This window comes from Chiloscyllium punctatum, chromosome 30 (assembly GCF_047496795.1).
Source record: "Chiloscyllium punctatum isolate Juve2018m chromosome 30, sChiPun1.3, whole genome shotgun sequence".
Classification (NCBI taxonomy): Eukaryota; Metazoa; Chordata; class Chondrichthyes; order Orectolobiformes; family Hemiscylliidae; genus Chiloscyllium; species Chiloscyllium punctatum.
Genome location: NC_092768.1, coordinates 19869531 through 19891352, shown reverse-complemented (window position 1 = coordinate 19891352; position 21822 = coordinate 19869531). Strand labels below are relative to the sequence as shown.

Genomic DNA, 21822 nt, shown 5'->3' with positions numbered 1-21822 from the left:
CAACCTTCAAAGATCTATGTACATAGACCCCAAGATCCCTCTGTTCCTCCACCTTACTAAGAACCCTACCATTAACCCTGTATTCCGCATTCTTATTTGTTCTTCCAAAATGGACAACCTCACACTTGGTAGGGTTGAACTCCATCTGCCACTCCTCAGCCCAGCTCTGCATCATATCTAAGTCCCTCTGCAGCTGATAACAGCCCTCCTCACTGTCCACAACTCCACCTATCATCGTATCATTTGCAAATTTACTGACCCACCCTTCGACTCCCTCATCTAAGTCATTAATAAAAATTACATACAGCAGAGGACCCAGAACTGAACCCTGCGGAACTCCACTTGTAACTGAGCTCCAGGCTGAATATTTACCATCTACCACCACTCTCTGCCTTCGACCGGTTAGCCAGTTTTCTATCCAATTGGCCAAATTTCCCTCTATCCCATGCCTCCTGACTTTCCGCATAAGCCTACCATGGGGAACCTTATCAAATGCCTTACTAAAATCCATGTACACTACATCCACTGCTCTACCCTCATCCACATGCTTGGTCACCTCCTCAAAGAATTCAATAAGACTTGTAAGGCAAGACCTACCCTTCACAAATCCGTGCTGGCTGTCCCTAATCAAGCAGTGTCTTTCCAGATACTCGTAAATCCTATCCCTCAGCACCCTTTCCATTACTTTGCCTACCACAGAAGTAAGACTAACTGGCCTGTAATTCCTGGGGTTATCCCTATTCCCTTTTTTGAACAGGGGCACAACATTCGCTACTCTCCAGTCCCCTGGTACCACCCCCGTTGCCAGTGAAGACGAGAAGATAATTGCCAAAGGTTCTGCAATTTCCTCTGTTGCTTCCCACATAATCCTAGGATATATCCCGTCAGGCCCGGGGGACTTGTCTATCCTCAAGTTGTTCAAAATGTCCAACACATCTTCCTTCCTAACAGGTATCTCTTCTGGCTTATCAGTCCGTTTCACACTCTCCTCTTCAACAATACGGTCCCTCTCGTTCGTAAATACTGAAGAGAAGTACTTGTTCAAGACCTCTCCTATCTCTTCTCACTCAATACACAGTCTCCCACTACTGTCCTTGATCGGACCTACCCTCGTTCTCGTCATTCTCAGGTTTCTCACATACGCATTAAATGCCTTGGGGTTATCCTTGATCCTGTCCGCCAAGGATTTTTCATGCCCTCTCTTAGCTCTCCTAATCCCTTTCTTCAGGTCCCTTCTGGCTATCCTGTATCCCTCCACTGCTCTGTCTGAACCCTGTTTCCTCAACCTTATGTAAGCCTCCTTCTTCCTCATGTCATGCTCTCATCAAACTCGGCTGAAGCAGACATGAATTGAGTGGACCCTATGCAATGTGAAATATTTACACGTGATATTTAAAACAGGGGACCATGCCCACCATCTTTGTGCTCCCAGGAAATCAAACGTTACTGTCCATGGACTCAGCCTGTGAGAATCTGACCGTCAGGCACAGCTTGTTTTCCTGACTGTTTCCATCGGTTCCCAGCCATCCCTGTAGATACACCATTCTCAGCTGAGCACAGCTCACACCAATAACACGCTTACCCCATTGTTTGGCCAAACACTTGCAGAAATTCAAGTTTCGCTACGAGCCAACAGGAATTGCCACCACGCTTGTTCAGGTTGAACCTGCTTTCACTGAGAGTGAGCGGCGAGTCCTGCTTTGGATCCAGACAAAGGCCCATTCGTGAATGGGAGGAGAAGGAGTTTATCAAGATGGAACCCAACACCTACTTCCCTGAGAATTGGAAAGCCCTACATCCCAACCCTGGTCAGATTGACCTTGATGAGTATGTATTTCCATTCACTGAACACCCCTTCCTGTATAACAGTATTCTGCAAGTGCCTTTCTAGAAATGGGGAAGTAAGTCACAAGCCGAGCCATCTTGGACAGGAATAATTTCTCATAATGGAGCAGTGTTACTCTGAGTTAGCCTGACACATTCTCAGATTGCATCTGTCTGAGGCAGAGTGGGTGATAGTTTCTCATTCACACACTATTCCCCATGACAGAACATGTTGATTTTGCCCCAGCCCTATATGCCTGAGCCCTTTATCATGCACTGCGATCAGTCTCAATCACATTGATGTGACACCAGTTGTGGATATAGCCCAGACCCTCCCACAAACCACCCATCCATCCATTGACTCCATCTACACTTCTCATCTCTGTGAAAAGGCAGCCGGTATCAAAGAGCCCTCCCATCCCAGTTATCATCACTCCCAACTTCTTCAGTCACGCCGCAGATTCAAAGGTGAAAGGTTAGTGCCAAAAGGGTCAAGGACAGCTTCTTTCCTGCTGTGAATAGACTGCTGATTGGACCTCTCATATGTACATTAGTTCGCTCAATGAGCTGGAAGGTTTGTTTTCAGATGTTTCATCACTAAGACTAGGCAACATCATCAGTGAGAGTATTCACACTTTTCATTGCACTCAGGTACATCTGACAAGAATTAATCAAATTAACCCAAATCAGCATTCTGTCTAATCCAGGTACAGTGCGCCAGGGACCTCCCCTTTACCCACTGCCCAATGTACTCCTTCCACTAATTCAGAGACACTGACTAAACTTTCTTTCCCTTTCACAAACCCCTTGCTGGCTCTTCCTCACTATCTGGAGTATTTCAGATACACAGTAGAACCACTTGAGTCATTGATTCCATCAGTGTCCCAATGACAGATGTCAGACTAACTCTCCAATATGTTCCCTTCTGGAATACAGGCAGGGCATATGCTGCTTTGCAGTCTGATGGAACACTTCCAGAATCTGGGGAATCCTGGAAAATTCACACCAACAAATCTCCTGCTGTATTAGTGCTGCTGTGAGGACCTTGTTGTGAAGTCCATTAGGAACTAGGAGTGTCCCTCCCACAGCTCTCTCACTGTGTTCAGTATCAGTTCCCTCCTGATGATAATCTCCCCAGGTTCCTCCACCCATTGCCCACCCTGATGTCCATCTCCCAGTGGAAGGTGTTTGTTTCCTCCACAGTAAAGATGGAAGGTGAATGAGCTGCTGTGTTATTGTTCCATGTTCCTTATTCTGTGTGTTGAATTCCCCATTCTCACTCTCTGGGGGATCCACACTGATGGCCCTCGCTCTGCTGCTGTTTCATGACCCGGAGAACTTTCCTCGGTTTGATCAGAGACTCTCATTTTGTCCACCTGAGAGATCTGTTCGATTTTCACTTTGCTGCTGCTTTCGGGTTTTGTCCCACCATCTGACCAGTCAGACATCTTTCTGCATGGTATGTTTCTGTTCAGCTTGATCGTTCTCTCATTTAATTCGTTATCCACTGTCGGTGGGTCTGCCCCACACTATGACAGAACCGATTATTTCTGTAATAAAGTTAGTGTTGTGCTCTCCCTCCATCTCTCTACCTCCTCCCTCTGTCATTGTTCCCAGTGAGAGCCAGGAGCCCATGGGGGAGACATGGAGAGACTGGGGGAATTGCTGGGACCCACTTTGGGTAACCGACAGGATGTCCCGGTTTTGGGAGAAACTGCTGTCGTTCCACGTTGGGTGAGAGTTAGACAGAGCCAGTCCCACATTCGATCTGGAGAGTGATCGCTTTCCAATCGCTGCTGTTTCTGCCTGGGGATTTCCCATTCCATTTCATCACAGCCAGCAGTGACTGTGCTGCTGCTGCTGGTTATAAAGAGGTTTTAGTGAGGAGCAGCAGCAGTTATAGAGCAGGCAGCTCCCTCCCTGAGAGAGAGAGAGAGAGAGAGACAGAGACAGAGACCCTCAGACATAGCCTGAGTGGACCCGAGAGAGACTGAGCCCAGCGAGTTCCCTCTGCCCCCTGACAGCATGGACACTGAGGCCAAGTTCTTGGAGCTGGAGAATGGGGGGCTGCTGCCCATCAGGGAGTCAGGCTCCAACACAAGCTGTTTCTGGCGGGCTCTGTGTACACTCGCTGTCCTCGGCTTGTTGCTGCTATCGACCTTTCTCTTCCTGCTTCAGTTTGGAGTGCTCTCTCCAAACCAGGTGAGGATCTGCCTTGGGGAGGGTGTTCTTGGAGACTAGCGCTCGCCTTCCACTTGCCGCTTGCATTGCCCCGGGGACAGGGACTTGTTTGGAAGCGGGCACTTCAAGCTGTTGAAGGGATTTCACTCTCAGTTCGTGCTGCAACTCTGCAGCGAAACAGCAAACTGACCCCCAGCGCTTCAGCCAGGCCGGCCCTTTAACTGCAGTCTCTCCAACAGCGAGAGCGATTTTCCCCCAGGACCCTGCTCAGTGCCCAGCCTGAGCTGAGGGAACTGTTGGAACTGCTCCCTGTTCCATGGGAGCCGCCGGATAAAGGCGGCTCTCTCAGTCTGTGCTGCCGGCGCTACTAAAGGACAAGCAGAGCCTGGCAGCTGTCCCTCTGAGAGTGACGGGGGTGGGCTGGGGGAGGGTCACTCAGCCAGTCTGTATGGGGTCAGCGTGTGTCTGTACACAGTGGGGATGGGGAATAGGCTGGCTGGGTCACTCCGGCTCTCCAGGGTATCCTGTCTGTCCTGGACAGTGTCCAACACAGGGACTCCAACCGAGTCAGTGTCTCCAATCGCCTGGATCACATTGTGTTTCTGTCCAACACCGGGTGGTCCCTAAAGCCCACCCAGCCGCAGCCCTGGGTTGGGCACCAACTCCTGTTCGGTGGAGCGGAATCTCGAGTCAATTTCACATCTTAACCCTTGTTCTTGTTGAATTCCTTCAGGGTTCGAGATCAAAGCTGGAAGTCTCCCATCCCTCACTGACAACAGCGGCTCAGACCAGCGGTAAGTGCTGTCAGGATCAGTGCTGTTTCTCGGACCCATCTCTCCCTCACCCTCTGGGACATTCCTCATTAATATTTTCATCAATATCTTTCCTAACATTGCTGCACCATTCTCCCTTTATCATTGTTGTCCTTGAGCGATTTGTCTGTTTTCCTGACTCCCTCTCAGTCTTTCCCACAAACTCTCTCAGATTGCAGCAATACTGGATTCGAGATGTTCTCTCGGAGTCTCCTCCCACACATGCTGCCAGACCTGCTGAGTTTCTCCAGCCTTTTCCATTTGGCTCTCATACACTCTTTCCTCTCATGAGCCCACCTGTCTATCTGTCCCTCCTTCACCTCCCCCCCTCCCCTCCCTCTCTCTGTGTCTGTCAGTCTGTGCTCTGTGGGTGATCCAGCAGGGTCTGAGTTTTTGTCTTTTCCATTTCCAGGTTTGCCCCTTCTCATGAAGCAGGTGGGGAGTGACCCCCGGCCGAGAATCGCAGCTCACCTGACAGGTACACAACTGTTCTCAATGTGACAGCATCCTCGAGAGAATAGGCCCCAGCAGCTGGGAGGGTGCAGGGGTGGGTTGGGAAGGTGCTAACTCTCTTTATCAATAATGCAATGTGGAGAGAGCATTGGAGGAGGAGAGTGGGAGATAACAGGGTCCTGGGCAAAGAGAAGGGGTTGTGGTGTGAATTGGTTCATCTGAACACAGAGACAGCAGCACAGGCATCAGAGATGAAATCCTACTGTGACCGGCCTCTCCATGGATCAGGGTGACAAGGGAGCTCAGTTTCCAATTAAGATGCAGACCGTCCAGTTTCTTTCCCATGGTAAATCGTGGGATCTTACTGTGCACAAAGTGATGGCTCCATTTCCTGAAATAATACAATTGCTCCTTCAGTAACACCTCCTTGGTTGTGAAGTGCTTTACCGTATCCACGATATCCTGGTGCTACGTCAATGCGGGCTAGTTATTTCTCTTTGTTTGATCCTCATGGTGTCTTCCCTCTCTCTCTCCCACCCCTGCCCCCTCAGCTTCCCCAACCAGCAAAGGAGGGACCGTGATTTGGCAAAATGAGAGTGATTCCACCTTCACCGAGGGCCTGGAGTTCAGGGACAACCATCTCATCATCAAGAGGCCTGGACAGTACTTTGTCTACACCCAGGTGGTCTTCCACAGCATGGAGTGTCAGCCCCAGGCTGTCTACCTGAGCCACGAACTCACCAAGCTGTCGCCAAGTTATCCCGAGGAAGCCATTCTACTGAAAGCCACCAAATCCGCCTGCCACTCTCACCAACGCAAGGAGCCCTGGTACAAAACCTCCTACCAGGGAGCCATCTTTGAGTTCCTGGAGGGAGATCAGATCTTCTCCAGGGTTAACGAGGAGACAACGGGATATGTAGACACAGCCGAAGGGAAGACTTTCTTTGGAATATTTGCTGTATAATTTTCCTGGAACATGCACATTGATTATCAATGACTGATCAAGAATTTCAAATTGAAATTCATCGCAAACTGACAAAGACACATTGTCTTCTTATTGTTAATTGTGCACAAACTAGATTAATTTCTGTTGTATTTGATTTCAAGAGTTTGCAACAACAGAATGTGTCAGATGTGTGTGGCTTTGAGGATTGGTGGTGCAGTGAAGTATCAGAGTAAATTTTCAGTGATGCAATTTCAGCTTTGTACAAAGCACAGAATGGTATTGGTCAGGGAATCTGTGCTTGTCTCCAGCTAACATCTAGGTTTGATGGATTTACTGGCCTCCACCTGTCACTATAATGTCCCTGCTTCTAACATCCCTTTAACACTGGGCCCAGGTGGAGGTGCTTCACTGCTGTGTAACATTGATCCTGTTGGGTGAGTGAATTCGATTGGAACAATGTGAAGAGAGTTGTTCAGAAATTGCATTCCAAATCTGCTGTTTCTGATTGATATGAACACAAAGCCTCACAGATCGTATAATTTATTTCCTATTTAAATTGTGTTTTCTGTTGCTCACTTTATTTGAATTTGTCCTCCTCAGGTAGAAATTTGTTTGTCTATCCCTGGAGTGAAAATGAAATCCAGGATCCTGGGTCTGATATTCAGACTGATTATTCCCTGAGACCATGTACTGGTCCTTGTAGAGTATGGTCTATTCCTCATTATTGATTTACATTCCAAAGGATCACTGCTATCTTTGTGAAAAATGAAGCAAGTTGATTGAGTTCGCTGTTGGGTGAGGAATGCCAAAGCACGTTCTCAGCTGGGCATTGGCTTTCTACCTCGACAATGTGATTGGTCAATTCTTCACAGAATCTTCCCTCCCTTGAGTCCATATGGTCAGCACTGCAATTCAAATGGTGACAGAACATTCAGCAAACACCAAGATGTTGGCTCACTAAATGTTGGCCTGTTCCTGATCTGATGGGACGATATTGTGCTCCTACAGCTTCGTCCTAGTCAATGTTGGAGGGGATTGTTTGCTGCTCTGATCCAAGGGGAATGATTGAGATTGTTCCTTCATGGCAATGTTACCTTCCCTTTGTACCTTGTACTCTCCATTGGTCACCCTTCAGACTGGGTAATGCACAGTAAGATCCCAGTAATAAATCTGATTGTCGCTGCATGCCGAGAGATTCTCTGTCTCGAATGAGGGACCACTGAAATTTAATTGCAGCTCATAGACCAACCTGAGTGTTTGTGTAAAACTGTAACATCTGTTCTATAGGTGTCCTTTAGTGACAATGATATTGTCAATGTTAAGATATTTCAGATTGATATAAGTTATTATTTAATTCTATTTATCAATGGTTGTATTTATATTATTTATATTAATATTTATGTCTGCAAACATAAAGAGAAATTAATAAAATTATTTGAAGAGTGTCTAATGTTTCCTTCTGGCTGTTGTACATTGGTTTGGGTTTGGAGATGTTCCTGGACAGTGTTTAAATGAGAGGGTCCACTTTCTACTCTGTTCCAACTGACTGTTTGATTGATTATCACACTGGGAATTTGGGATAGACAGTTTAGAGCTGGGCAACTTTATGGGATTGGGAGATTGTAAATCTGAGATAACAAAACCAGATCTTGGTAATCTTGTCGGGAGAGGAGATTGGGAATCTTAGAGAGGGAATCCAGAGTTTGAAAGAAGAAATTATAAAGAGAAAGTCATGTGACCTACCCATAAGCCTCCTGTCTCTTTCAATGAGATGTGGATGACAAATTGAAAATACCTGAACAAATACACTGGCTCATGTTTCTCCCACTTTCTGCACATAGGCATTTCTCCCCATCTCTGTCTGAAATGGCCATCCCCCTAATTCTGGGACTGTAGTTACACATCCTGTCCAACCTGGGTGGAACCACCTGCCTCTCAGCATCTCTCCTGATGAGCCATTAGAATTGGGTCTGTTTCAAAGAGATCACATTGTACACAGTTCAACTCCAATGTGCATCTCTCCAGTCTCCCACACATCACTGCAGGAACCAGAAGATTAAAGCAAGTGTGTGAGGATGGGATTTCAGACAGAGTGCAGTCGGTGCCTGACATGCCCTGCCAGGGGAGGTGACAGAAGCAGATACGAAAGCAACAGTTTAGAGATATTTGAGCAGACACAAGAAACAGGCAGAAACTCAGGGATATAGGATTAGTTTATATGAGCATCATAACTGGCACAGAGATATTGAGCTGAAGAATGTGTTTCTGCTCTGTAATACTCTATGTCCCATGTTTGAAAAATGCCCAAATTGCTCGAAACAGTGACAGGAAGGTAACGTCTAAGTGTGGAAGGAAGAAGCAATACTTCCCTATCAGATCGGTTCTCGACAAAACGCTGAGAAATATTCAGTTTGCAATCCAGTGTCACTAAACCATATCCACTGTATAACCAACAGGCTGGCAGTGTGGTTTTTTAGAAGATGATAAATTAGTGAATTTGTTGTAAAAGTACTCAGGCCAAGTGTAAGAACTGTTTAAAAGTTAAAAGTATGTGGTGTATTTCAGAAAGCAAAACACTTACTGCAAATCTCTGAGACACAACCACAGACATCCAGCGCTCAATGTCAGAACGGCTCACATGTTCACAAGAGAATAGACGTTTTTCAAAGGGAAACATTTAAACGTCCGACAGCACAGCCAATACTTAAATGCTTTCTATGTCTTGAAGGAGATGCAGTAAATCTGCAGCTCATGGATTAACTCTTGTTTGGGAGTTAACCCTTTATTTACCTTTGTTCTTTTCCAGGGAAGTGTTAAAACACTTTATATGCAACATAGAACATAGAACATAGAACATAGAACATAGAACATAGAACATAGAACAATACAGCACAGAACAGGCCCTTCGGCCCACGATGTTGTGCCGAACTTCTAACCTAGATTAAGCACCCATCCATGTACCTATCCAAATGCCGCTTAAAGGTCGCCAATGATTCTGACTCTGCCACTCCCATGGGCAGCGCATTCCATGTCCCCACCACTCTCTGGGTAAAGAACCCACCCCTGACATCTCCCCTATACCTTCCACCCTTCACCTTAAATTTATGTCCCCTTGTAACACTCTGTTGTACCCGGGGAAAAAGTTTCTGACTGTCTACTCTATCTATTCCTCTGATCATCTTATAAACCTCTATCAAGTCACCCCTCATCCTTCGCCGTTCCAAGGAGAAAAGGCCGAGAACTCTCAACCTATCCTCGTACGACCTGCTCTCCATTCCAGGCAACATCCTGGTAAATCTTCTCTGCACCCTCTCCAAAGCTTCCACATCTTTCCTAAAGTGAGGCGACCAGAACTGCACACAGTACTCCAACTGTGGCCTAACCAAAGTCCTGTGCAGCTGTAACATCACTTCACGACTCTTGAATTCAATCCCTCTGCTAATGAACGATAATACTCCATACGCCTTCTTACAAACTCTATCCACCTGAGTGGCAACCTTCAAAGATCTATGTACATAGACCCCAAGATCCCTCTGTTCCTCCACCTTACTAAGAACCCTACCATTAACCCTGTATTCCGCATTCTTATTTGTTCTTCCAAAATGGACAACCTCACACTTGGTAGGGTTGAACTCCATCTGCCACTCCTCAGCCCAGCTCTGCATCATATCTAAGTCCCTCTGCAGCTGATAACAGCCCTCCTCACTGTCCACAACTCCACCTATCATCGTATCATTTGCAAATTTACTGACCCACCCTTCGACTCCCTCATCTAAGTCATTAATAAAAATTACATACAGCAGAGGACCCAGAACTGAACCCTGCGGAACTCCACTTGTAACTGAGCTCCAGGCTGAATATTTACCATCTACCACCACTCTCTGCCTTCGACCGGTTAGCCAGTTTTCTATCCAATTGGCCAAATTTCCCTCTATCCCATGCCTCCTGACTTTCCGCATAAGCCTACCATGGGGAACCTTATCAAATGCCTTACTAAAATCCATGTACACTACATCCACTGCTCTACCCTCATCCACATGCTTGGTCACCTCCTCAAAGAATTCAATAAGACTTGTAAGGCAAGACCTACCCTTCACAAATCCGTGCTGGCTGTCCCTAATCAAGCAGTGTCTTTCCAGATACTCGTAAATCCTATCCCTCAGTACCCTTTCCATTACTTTGCCTACCACAGAAGTAAGACTAACTGGCCTGTAATTCCTGGGGTTATCCCTATTCCCTTTTTTGAACAGGGGCACAACATTCGCTACTCTCCAGTCCCCTGGTACCACCCCCGTTGCCAGTGAAGACGAGAAGATAATTGCCAAAGGTTCTGCAATTTCCTCTGTTGCTTCCCACATAATCCTAGGATATATCCCGTCAGGCCCGGGGGACTTGTCTATCCTCAAGTTGTTCAAAATGTCCAACACATCTTCCTTCCTAACAGGTATCTCTTCTGGCTTATCAGTCCGTTTCACACTCTCCTCTTCAACAATACGGTCCCTCTCGTTCGTAAATACTGAAGAGAAGTACTTGTTCAAGACCTCTCCTATCTCTTCTCACTCAATACACAGTCTCCCACTACTGTCCTTGATCGGACCTACCCTCGTTCTCGTCATTCTCAGGTTTCTCACATACGCATTAAATGCCTTGGGGTTATCCTTGATCCTGTCCGCCAAGGATTTTTCATGCCCTCTCTTAGCTCTCCTAATCCCTTTCTTCAGGTCCCTTCTGGCTATCCTGTATCCCTCCACTGCTCTGTCTGAACCCTGTTTCCTCAACCTTATGTAAGCCTCCTTCTTCCTCATGTCATGCTCTCATCAAACTCGGCTGAAGCAGACATGAATTGAGTGGACCCTATGCAATGTGAAATATTTACACGTGATATTTAAAACAGGGGACCATGCCCACCATCTTTGTGCTCCCAGGAAATCAAACGTTACTGTCCATGGACTCAGCCTGTGAGAATCTGACCGTCAGGCACAGCTTGTTTTCCTGACTGTTTCCATCGGTTCCCAGCCATCCCTGTAGATACACCATTCTCAGCTGAGCACAGCTCACACCAATAACACGCTTACCCCATTGTTTGGCCAAACACTTGCAGAAATTCAAGTTTCGCTACGAGCCAACAGGAATTGCCACCACGCTTGTTCAGGTTGAACCTGCTTTCACTGAGAGTGAGCGGTGAGTCCTGCTTTGGATCCAGACAAAGGCCCATTCGTGAATGGGAGGAGAAGGAGTTTATCAAGATGGAACCCAACACCTACTTCCCTGAGAATTGGAAAGCCCTACATCCCAACCCTGGTCAGATTGACCTTGATGAGTATGTATTTCCATTCACTGAACACCCCTTCCTGTATAACAGTATTCTGCAAGTGCCTTTCTAGAAATGGGGAAGTAAGTCACAAGCCGAGCCATCTTGGACAGGAATAATTTCTCATAATGGAGCAGTGTTACTCTGAGTTAGCCTGACACATTCTCAGATTGCATCTGTCTGAGGCAGAGTGGGTGATAGTTTCTCATTCACACACTATTCCCCATGACAGAACATGTTGATTTTGCCCCAGCCCTATATGCCTGAGCCCTTTATCATGCACTGCGATCAGTCTCAATCACATTGATGTGACACCAGTTGTGGATATAGCCCAGACCCTCCCACAAACCACCCATCTATCCATTGACTCCATCTACACTTCTCATCTCTGTGAAAAGGCAGCCGGTATCAAAGAGCCCTCCCATCCCAGTTATCATCACTCCCAACTTCTTCAGTCACGCCGCAGATTCAAAGGTGAAAGGTTAGTGCCAAAAGGGTCAAGGACAGCTTCTTTCCTGCTGTGAATAGACTGCTGATTGGACCTCTCATATGTACATTAGTTCGCTCAATGAGCTGGAAGGTTTGTTTTCAGATGTTTTATCAGTAAGACTAGCCAACATCATCAGTGAGAGTATTCACACTTTTCATTGCACTCAGGTACATCTGACAAGAATTAATCAAATTAACCCAAATCAGCATTCTGTCTAATCCAGGTACAGTGCGTCAGGGACCTCCCCTTTACCCACTGCCCAATGTACTCCTTCCACTAATTCGAAGACACTGACTAAACTTTCTTTCCCTTTCACAAACCCCTTGCTGGCTCTTCCTCACTATCTGGAGTATTTCAGATACACAGTAGAACCACTTGAGTCATCGATTCCATCAGTGTCCCAATGACAGATGTCAGACTAACTCTCCAATATGTTCCCTTCTGGAATACAGGCAGGACATATGCTGCTTTGCAGTCTGATGGAACACTTCCAGAATCTGGGGAATCCTGGAAAATTCACACCAGCAAATCTCCTGCTGCATTAGTGCTGCTGTGAGGACCTTGTTGTGAAGTCCAATAGGAACTAGGAGTGTCCCTCCCACAGCTCTCTCACTGTGTTCAGTATCACTTCCCTCCTGATGATAATCTCCCCAGGTTCCTCCACCCATTGCCCACCCTGATGTCCATCTCCCAGTGGAAGGTGTTTGTTTCCCCCACAGTAAAGATGGAAGGTGAATGAGCTGCTGTGTTATTGTTCCATGTTCCTTATTCTGTGTGTTGAATTCCCCATTCTCACTCTCTGGGTGATCCACACTGATGGCCCTCGCTCTGCTGCTGTTTCATGACCCGGAGAACTTTCCTTGGTTTGATCAGAGAGTCTCATTTTGTCCACCTGAGAGATCTGTTCGTTTTTCACTTTGCTGCTGCTTTCGGGTTTTGTCCCACCATCAGACCAGTCACACATCTTTCTGCATGGTATGTTTCTGTTCAGCTTGATCTTTCTCTCATTTAATTCGTTATCCACTGTCGGTGGGTCTGCCCCACACTATGACAGAACCGATTATTTCTGTAATAAAGTTAGTGCTGTGCTCTCCCTCCATCTCTCTACCTCCTCCCTCTGTCATTGTTCCCAGTGAGAGCCAGGAGCCCATGGGGGAGACATGGAGAGACTGGGGGAATTGTTGGGACCCACTTTGGGTAACCGACAGGATGTCCCGGTTTTGGGAGAAACTGCTGTCGTTCCACGTTGGGTGAGAGTTAGACAGAGCCAGTCCCACATTCGATCTGGAGAGTGATCGCTTTCCAATCGCTGCTGTTTCTGCCTGGGGATTTCCCATTCCATTTCATCACAGCCAGCAGTGACTGTGCTGCTGCTGCTGGTTATAAAGAGGTTTTAGTGAGGAGCAGCAGCAGTTATAGAGCAGGCAGCTCCCTCCCTGAGAGAGACAGAGACAGAGACCCTCAGACTGAGCCTGAGTGGACCCGAGAGAGACTGAGCCCAGCGAGTTCCCTCTGCCCCCTGACAGCATGGACACTGAGGCCAAGTTCTTGGAGCTGGAGAATGGGGGGCTGCTGCCCATCAGGGAGTCAGGCTCCAACACAAGCTGTTTCTGGCGGGCTCTGTGTACACTCGCTGTCCTCGGCTTGTTGCTGCTATCGACCTTTCTCTTCCTGCTTCAGTTTGGAGTGTTCCCTTCAAACCAGGTGAGGATCTGCCTTGGGGAGGGTGTTCTTGGAGACGAGCGCTCGCCTTCCACTTGCCGCTTGCATTGCCCCCGGGGACAGGGACTTGTTTGGAAGCGGGCACTTCAAGCTGTTGAAGGGATTTCACTCTCAGTTCGTGCTGCAACTCTGCAGCGAAACAGCAAACTGGCCCCCAGCGCTTCAGCCAGGCCGGCCCTTTAACTGCAGTCTCTCCAACAGCGAGAGTGATTTTCCCCCAGGACCCTGCTCAGTGCCCAGCCTGAGCTGAGGGAACTGTTGGAACTGCTCCCTGTTCTATGGGAGCCGCCGGATAAAGGCGGCTCTCTCAGTCTGTGCTGCCGGCGCTACTAAAGGACAAGCAGAGTCTGGCAGCTGTCCCTCTGAGAGTGACGGGGGGCTGGGGGGAGGGGGGTCACTCAGCCAGTCTGTATGGGGTCAGCGTGTGTCTGTACACAGTGGGGATGGGGAATAGGCTGGCTGGGTCACTCCGGCTCTCCAGGGTATCCTGTCTGTCCTGGACAGTGTCCAACACAGGGACTCCAACCGAGTCAGTGTCTCCAATCGCCTGGATCACATTGTGTTTCTGTCCAACACCGGGTGGTCCCTAAAGCCCACCCAGCCGCAGCCCTGGGTTGGGCACTAACTCCTGTTCGGTGGAGCGGAATCTCGAGTCAATTTCACATCTTAACCCTTGTTCTTGTTGAATTCCTTCAGGGTTCGAGATCAAAGCTGGAAGTCTCCCATCCCTCACTGACAACAGCGGCTCAGACCAGCGGTAAGTGCTGTCAGGATCAGTGCTGTTTTTCGGACCCATCTCTCCCTCACCCTCTGGGACATTCCTCATTAATATTTTCATCAATATCTTTCCTAACATTGCTGCACCATTCTCCCTTTATCATTGTTGTCCTTGAGCGATTTGTCTGTTTTCCTGACTCCCTCTCAGCCTTTCCCACAAACTCTCTCAGATTGCAGCAATACTGGACTCGAGATGTTCACTCGGGGTCTCCTCCCACCCATGCTGCCAGACCTGCTGAGTTTCTCCAGCCTTTTCCATTTGGATCTCATACACTCTTTCCTCTCATGAGCCCACCTGTCTATCTGTCCCTTCACCTCCCCCCCTCCCCTCCCCCTCTCTGTGTCTGTCAGTCTGTGCTCTGTGGGTGATCCAGCAGGGTCTGAGTTTTTGTCTTTTCCATTTCCAGGTTTGCCCCTTCTCATGAAGCAGGTGGGGAGTGACCCCCGGCCGAGAATCGCAGCTCACCTGACAGGTACACAACTGTTCTCAATGTGACAGCATCCTCTAGAGAATAGGCCCCAGCAGCTGGGAGGGTGCAGGGGTGGGTTGGGAAGGTGCTAACTCTCTTTATCAATAATGGAATGTGGAGAGAGCATTGGAGGAGGAGAGTGGGAGATAACAGTGTCCTGGGCAAAGAGAAGGGGTTGTGGTGTGAATTGGTTCATCTGAACACAGAGACAGCAGCACAGGCATCAGAGATGAAATCCTCCTGTGACCGGCCTCTCCATGGGTCAGGGTGACAAGGGAACTCAGTTTCCAATTAAGATGCAGACCGTCCAGATTCTTTCCCATGGTATATCGTGGGATCTTACTGTGCACAAAGTGATGGCTCCATTTCCTGAAATAATACAATTACTCCTTCAGTAACACCTCCTTGGTTGTAAAGTGCTTTACCATATCCACAAGCCATGCCTGGTGCTACATCAATGCGGGCTAGTTATTTCTCTTTGTTTGATCCTCATGATGTCTTCCCTCTCTCTCCCACCCCTGACCCCTCAGCTTCCCCAACCAGCAAAGGAGGGACCGTGATTTGGCAAAATGAGAGTGATTCCACCTTCACCGAGGGCCTGGAGTTCAGGGACAACCATCTCATCATCAAGAGGCCTGGACAGTACTTTGTCTACACCCAGGTGGTCTTCCACAGCATGGAGTGTCAGCCCCAGGCTGTCTACCTGAGCCACGAACTCACCAAGCTGTCGCCAAGTTATCCCGAGGAAGCCATTCTACTGAAAGCCACCAAATCCGCCTGCCACTCTCACCAACGCAAGGAGCCTTGGTACAAAACCTCCTACCAGGGAGCCATCTTTGAGTTCCTGGAGGGAGATCAGATCTTCTCCAGGGTTAACGAGGAGACAACGGGATATGTAGACACAGCCGAAGGGAAGACTTTCTTTGGAATATTTGCTGTATAATTTTCCTGGAACATGCACATTGATTATCAATGACTGTTCAAGAATTTCAAATTGAAATTCATCGCAAACTGACAAAGACACATTGTCTTCTTATTGTTAATTGTGCACAAAATAGATTAACTTCTCTTGTATTTTATTTCAAGAGTTTGCAACAACAGAAGGTGTCACATGTGTGTGGCTTTGAGGATTGGGTGGTGCAGTGAAGTATCAGAGTAAATTTTCAGTGTTGCAATTCCAGCTTTGTACAAAGCAGAGAATGGTATTGGTCAGGGAACCTGTGCTTGCCTCCAGCTAACCTCTAGGCTTGAGGGATTGAATGGCCTCCACCTGTCACTATAATGTCCCTACTTCTAACATCCCTTTAACACTGGGCCCAGGTGGAGGTGCTTCACTGCTGTGTAACATTGATCCTGTTGGGTGAGTGAATTCGATTGGAACAATGTGAAGAGAGTTGTTCAGAAATTGCATTCCAAATCTGCTGTTTCTGATTGATATGAACACAAAGCCTCACAGATCGTATAATTTATTTCCTATTTAAATTGTGTTTTCTGTTGCTCACTTTATTTGAATTTGTCCTCCTCAGGTAGAAATTTGTTTGTCTATCCCTGGAGTGAAAATGAAATCCAGGATCCTGGGTCTGATATTCAGACTGATTATTCCCTGAGACCAGGTACTGGTCCTTGTAGAGTATGGTCCATTCCTCATTATTGATTTACATTCCAAAGGATCACTGCTATCTTTGTGAAAAATGAAGCAAGTTGATTGAGTTTGCTGTTGGGTGAGGAATGCCAAAGCACGTTCTCAGCTGGGCTTTGGCTTTCTACCTCGAACAATGTGATTGGTCAAATCTTCACAGAATCTTCCCTTCCTTGAGTCCATATGGTCAGCACTGCAATTCAAATGGTGACAGAACTTTCAGCAAACACCAAGAGGTTGGCTCACTAAATGTTGGCCTGTTCCTTATCTGATGGGACTATATTGTGCTCCTACAGCTTCGTCCTAGTCAATGTTGGAGGGGATTCTTTGCTGCTCTGATCCAAGGGGAATGGTTGAGATTGTTCCTTCATGGCAATGTTACCTTCCCTTTGTACCTTGTACTCTCCATTGGTCACCCTTCAGACTGGGTAATGCACAGTAAGATCCCAGTAATAAATCTGATTGTCGCTGCATGCCGAGAGATTCTCTGTCTCGAATGAGGGACCACTGAAATTTAATTGCAGCTCATAGACCAACTGAGTGTTTGTGTAAAACTGTAACATCTGTTCTATAGGTGTCCTTTAGTGACAATGATATTGTCAATGTTAAGATATTTCAGATTGATATAAGTTATTATTTAATTCTATTTATCAATGGTTGTATTTATATTATTTATATTAATATTTATGTCTGCAAACATAAAGAGGAATTAATAAAATTATTTGAAGATTGTCTAATGTTTCCTTCTGGCTGTTGTACATTGGTTTGGGTTTGGAGATGTTCCTGGACAGTGTTTAAATGAGAGGGTCCACTTTCTACTCTGTTCCAACTGACTGTTTGATTGATTATCACACTGGGAATTTGGGATAGACAGTTTAGAGCTGGGCAACTTTATGGGATTGCGAGATTGTAAATTTGAGATAACTAAACCAGATCTTGGTAATCTTGTCGGGAGAGGAGATTGGGAATCTTAGAGAGGGAATCCAGAGTTTGAAAGAAGAAATTATAAAGAGAAAATCATGTGACCTACCCATAAGCCTCCTGTCTCTTTCAATGAGATGTGGATGACAAATTGAAAATACCTGAACAAATAAACTGGCTCATGTTTCTCCCACTTTCTGCACATAGGCATTTCTCCCCATCTCTGTCTGAAATGGCCATCCCCCTAATTCTGGGACTGTAGTTACACATCCTGTCCAACCTGGGTGGAACCACCTGCCTCTCAGCATCTCTCCTAATGAGCCATTAGAATTGGGTCTGTTTCAAAGAGATCACATTGTACACAGTTCAACTCCAATGACCATCTCTCCAGTCTCCCACACATTACTGCAGGAACCAGAAGATTAAAGCAAGTGTGTGAGGATGGGATTTCAGACAAAGTGCAGTCGGTGCCTGACATGCCCTGCCAGGGGAGGTGACACAAGCAGATACGAAAGCAACAGTTTAGAGATATTTGAGCAGGCACAAGAAACAGGCAGAAACTCAGGGATATAGGATTAGTTTATATGAGCATCATAACTGGCACAGAGATATTGAGCTGAAGAATGTGTTTCTGCTCTGTAATATTCTATGTCGCATGTTTGAAAAATGCCCAAATTCCTCGAAATAGTGACAGGAAGGTATCGTCTAAGTGTGGAAGGAAGAAGCAATACTCTCCCTATCCGATCGGTTCTCGACAAAACACTGAGAAATATTCAATTTGCAATCCAGTGTCACTCAACCATATCCACTGTATAACCAACAGGCTGGCAGGGTGGTTTTTTGGAAGGTGACAAATTCGTGAATTTGTTGTAAAAGTACTCAGGCCACCTGTAAGAACTGTTTAAAAGTTAAAAGTATGTAGTGTATTTCAGAAAGCAAAACACTTACTGCAAATCTCTGAGCCACAACCACAGACATCCAGCGCTCAATGTCAGAACGGCTCACATGTTCACAAGAGAATAGAAGTTTTTCAAAGGGAAACATTTAAACATCCGACAGGACAGCCAATACTTAAATGCTTTCTATGTCTTGAAGGAGACGCGGTAAAGCTGCAGCTCATGGATTAACTCTTGTTTGGGAGTTAACCCTTTCTTTACCGTTGTTCTTTTTCAGGGAACTGTTAAAACACTTTATATGCAACATGTCATGCTCTCATCAAACTCGGCTCATGCACTCATCTTTGTGCTCCCAGGAAATCAAACGTTCCTGTCCATGGAGTCAGCCTGTGAGAATCTGACCGTCAGGCACAGCTTGTTTTCCTGACTGTTTCCATCGGTTCCCAGCCATCCCTGTACATATACCATTCTCAGCTGAGCACAGCTCACACCAATAACACACTTACCCCACTGTTTGGCCAAACACTTGCAGAAACTTAAATTTCACTTCTAGCCAACAGGAATTGCCCCACACCCTGTTCTGTCATGGGGAATGGTGTGTGAATGAGAAACTATCACCCACTCTGCCTCAGACAGACCCACTCAAGAATGCCTTGAAGAAGTTTTCCTCCTCTCTCTACAAGAATACTCTATGCTACTCTCTCCCCACCCCCACCCTCCTCTAGCTTATCTCTCCATGCTTCAGGCTCACTGCCTTTATTCCTGATGAAGGGCTTTTGCCCGAAACGTTGATTTCGCTGCTCGTTGGATGCTGCCTGAACTGCTGTGCTCTTCCAGCACCACTAATCCAGCACTCTGAGAATGTGTCAGGCTAACTCAGACTAACACGGCTCCATTATGAGAAATTATTCCTGTCCAAGATGGCTCGGCTTGTGACTTACTTCCCCATTTCTAGAAAGGCACTTGCAGAATACTGTTATACAGGAAGGGGTGTTCAGTGAATGGAAATACATACTCATCAAGGTCAATCTGACCAGGGTTGGGATGTAGGGCTTTCCAATTCTCAGGGAAGTAGGTGTTGGGTTCCATCTTGATAAACTCCTTCTCCTCCCATTCACTAATGGGCCTTTGTCTGGATCCAAAGCAGGACTCACCTCTCACTCTCAGTGAAAGCAGGTTGAACCTGAACAAGCGATGTTCAGACAACAACCTGCTCATTCCAGGTATCAGTCTCACAGCCTCCTCCAACACATTCTAACTCGGTATGAAGATTTTTTTTATTTCAAAATATACTTTATTCATGTAAATAAATCTTTGGTACTTGTACAATTTTCCATGTCGTTCATAGTTATATACATTGCATGTCTTAACATTACAAAGAACAAATTGAATTAATCGAATTCACAGTTATCCTATTAACAGTTACCTTTATTAACTATCCAGTGTCTTGGTATTTGGCTGTGGCTTCAGCGGAACCCACCTACTGAGTGGGTGCCCTGTTATATGAAAGCAAATGAAACTTCTTTAACCCCCAGTTTATGGGGTTACCATTGTCCATTTGACTGTCCTGTCTCTGGGGTGGCTGTCTACATCCCCAAGGTAAGCACAAACTGCTGGACCTTCGCTGGGCTGAGGTAGCTATCCAGCTCCTCACTGGGGTCATTTACCCGCTCTGGTGTCATTGAGCCAGGGCAAGGGTCCTCACTGTCCAGTTCTGTGTCTGACAATGGGACTGTCAGAGGATCACAGCTCTCGGTTGCCTGTAGTTGTGGGGCAGTGGGTACCCCCTGGTTCTCACTGGGTGGAGGGTGGACTTCGGGGGGTCCGTTGTTTCCTGGTTGGGAGGAAATGCCCTCCTCTTTACCGACGGCGCTCTGTCTCTTCTTCTGGTGGTGATGGCCTTCTTTGCGTCCATCTTCCCCCTCCGAAGAGCTGGCCGTTCCTCCCTCGTGCAGCTGTCTTTTCCCCCTTTGCTGGGAGGTTTTGGGGGCCTGGCAAGATTTCCTCTTCCTGTTTTTAACAGGTATCCACTCCTCCGCCTGCTTGATTACCTCCTCCTCCATTTCTTCCATCTGTCTGGCTAGAGCGAGGATCAGCTGCTGTGTCTCCCCGCTGGCTGCCGCCTCCTCCACTCCAGCCTGTTCTTCTTTCTGGGTGCCATCAGACTCCGTTTCCCTGCTGTCCGGGTGGACCTTACTGGTCTTTGGGGGTCCACAGCTCACATTGCCACCTCCAGCCATCTGTGTGTAAGTGGTGCCGCCCGTCTTGGGCAGGTCTTATACATGTGGCCCGCCTCTCCGCACAGGTTGCAGCTGTTTTCTTCCCGACAGTCCTTAGTCAAGTGACCCTCCTGTTTGCAGTTCCTGCAGATGGTCACTTTGCAATCCGCCGCCACACTCAGTATGAAGATTGTCCGACGAAAGGGGAGGCCATATTGGATTTGGTACTCGGTAACGAGCCGGGTCACGTGATGGGCTGGCTGTTAGTGGTGAACATTTTAGTGATGGTGACCACAATTCTGTGACTTTCATCTTGGTTATGGAGAGAGATAGGTGCATGCAACAGGGTAGGTTTTATAATTGGGGGAAGGGCAAATATGATGCTGCAAGACAGGATCTGAGTAGCATAAGTTGGGAGCACAGGCTGTCAGGGAAGAATGTCGATGAAATGTGGAACTTTTTCCAGGAACAGATATGACGTGTCCTTGATATGTATGTACCTGTCAGGCAGGAAAGAGATGGTCGTGTGAGGGAACGTTGGTTGATGAGTGAGGTTGAGTGTCTAGTAAAGAGGAAGAAGGAGGCTTACATAAGGTTGAGGAAACAAGGTTCAGACAGAGCATTGGAGGGATACAGGATAGCCAGGAGGGAGCTGAAGAAAGGGATTAGGAGATCTAAGAGAGGGCATGAAAAATCTTTGGTGGGTAGGATCAAGGATAACCCCAAGGCCTTTTATGCGTATGTGAGAAACATGAGAATGACGAGAACGAAGGTAGGTCCGATCAAGGACAGCAGTGGGAGACTGTGTATTGAGTTAGAAGAGATAGGAGAGGTCTTGAATGAGTATATTTCTTCAGTATTTACAAATGAGAGGAACTGTATTGTTGAAGAGGAGGGTATGAAATGGACTGGCAATACTTGTTAGGAAGGAAGATGTGTTGGGCATTTTGAAAAACTTGAGGATAGACAAGTCCCTCGGGCCTGACGGGATATATCCTAGGATTATGTGGGAAGCAAGAGAGGAAATTGCAGAACCGTTGGCAATGATCTTTTTGTCTTCACTGTCAACAGGGGTGGTACCAGGGGACTGGAGAGTGGCGAATGTTGTGCCCCTGTTCAAAAAAGGGAATAGGGATAACCCCGGGAATTACAGGCCAGTTA

General features: G+C 47.0%; 2 protein-coding genes across 2 annotated transcripts; both read left to right on the top strand.

Moving 5' to 3' along the window:
* The first annotated feature begins 3552 nt into the window (after nucleotides 1-3552).
* On the top strand, nucleotides 3553-7526 carry LOC140455231 (tumor necrosis factor-like). Its single transcript, XM_072549956.1, has 4 exons — nucleotides 3553-4026; nucleotides 4739-4799; nucleotides 5230-5295; nucleotides 5822-7526. The coding sequence occupies exons 1-4, from the start codon at nucleotides 3850-3852 to the stop codon at nucleotides 6232-6234; spliced, it is 717 nt and encodes a 238-aa protein (XP_072406057.1). The 5' UTR covers nucleotides 3553-3849; the 3' UTR covers nucleotides 6235-7526.
* A 5971-nt stretch (nucleotides 7527-13497) lies between these two features.
* On the top strand, nucleotides 13498-15997 carry LOC140454999 (tumor necrosis factor-like). Its single transcript, XM_072549675.1, has 4 exons — nucleotides 13498-13721; nucleotides 14436-14496; nucleotides 14924-14989; nucleotides 15517-15997. The coding sequence occupies exons 1-4, from the start codon at nucleotides 13545-13547 to the stop codon at nucleotides 15927-15929; spliced, it is 717 nt and encodes a 238-aa protein (XP_072405776.1). The 5' UTR covers nucleotides 13498-13544; the 3' UTR covers nucleotides 15930-15997.
* Nucleotides 15998-21822: the final 5825 nt, after the last annotated feature.

Excerpts from the sequence above, each read along its gene's own strand:
- LOC140455231 (XM_072549956.1), top strand. The coding sequence starts at position 3,850 with ATGGACACTGAGGCCAAGTTCTTGGAGCTGGAGAATGGGGGGCTGCTG. Across the intron at positions 4,027-4,738 it reads GAGTGCTCTCTCCAAACCAG|GGTTCGAGATCAAAGCTGGA; the intron begins GTGAGGATCTGC and ends GAATTCCTTCAG. Across the intron at positions 5,296-5,821 it reads AATCGCAGCTCACCTGACAG|CTTCCCCAACCAGCAAAGGA; the intron begins GTACACAACTGT and ends CTGCCCCCTCAG.
- LOC140454999 (XM_072549675.1), top strand. The coding sequence starts at position 13,545 with ATGGACACTGAGGCCAAGTTCTTGGAGCTGGAGAATGGGGGGCTGCTG. Across the intron at positions 13,722-14,435 it reads GAGTGTTCCCTTCAAACCAG|GGTTCGAGATCAAAGCTGGA; the intron begins GTGAGGATCTGC and ends GAATTCCTTCAG. Across the intron at positions 14,497-14,923 it reads AACAGCGGCTCAGACCAGCG|GTTTGCCCCTTCTCATGAAG; the intron begins GTAAGTGCTGTC and ends TTCCATTTCCAG.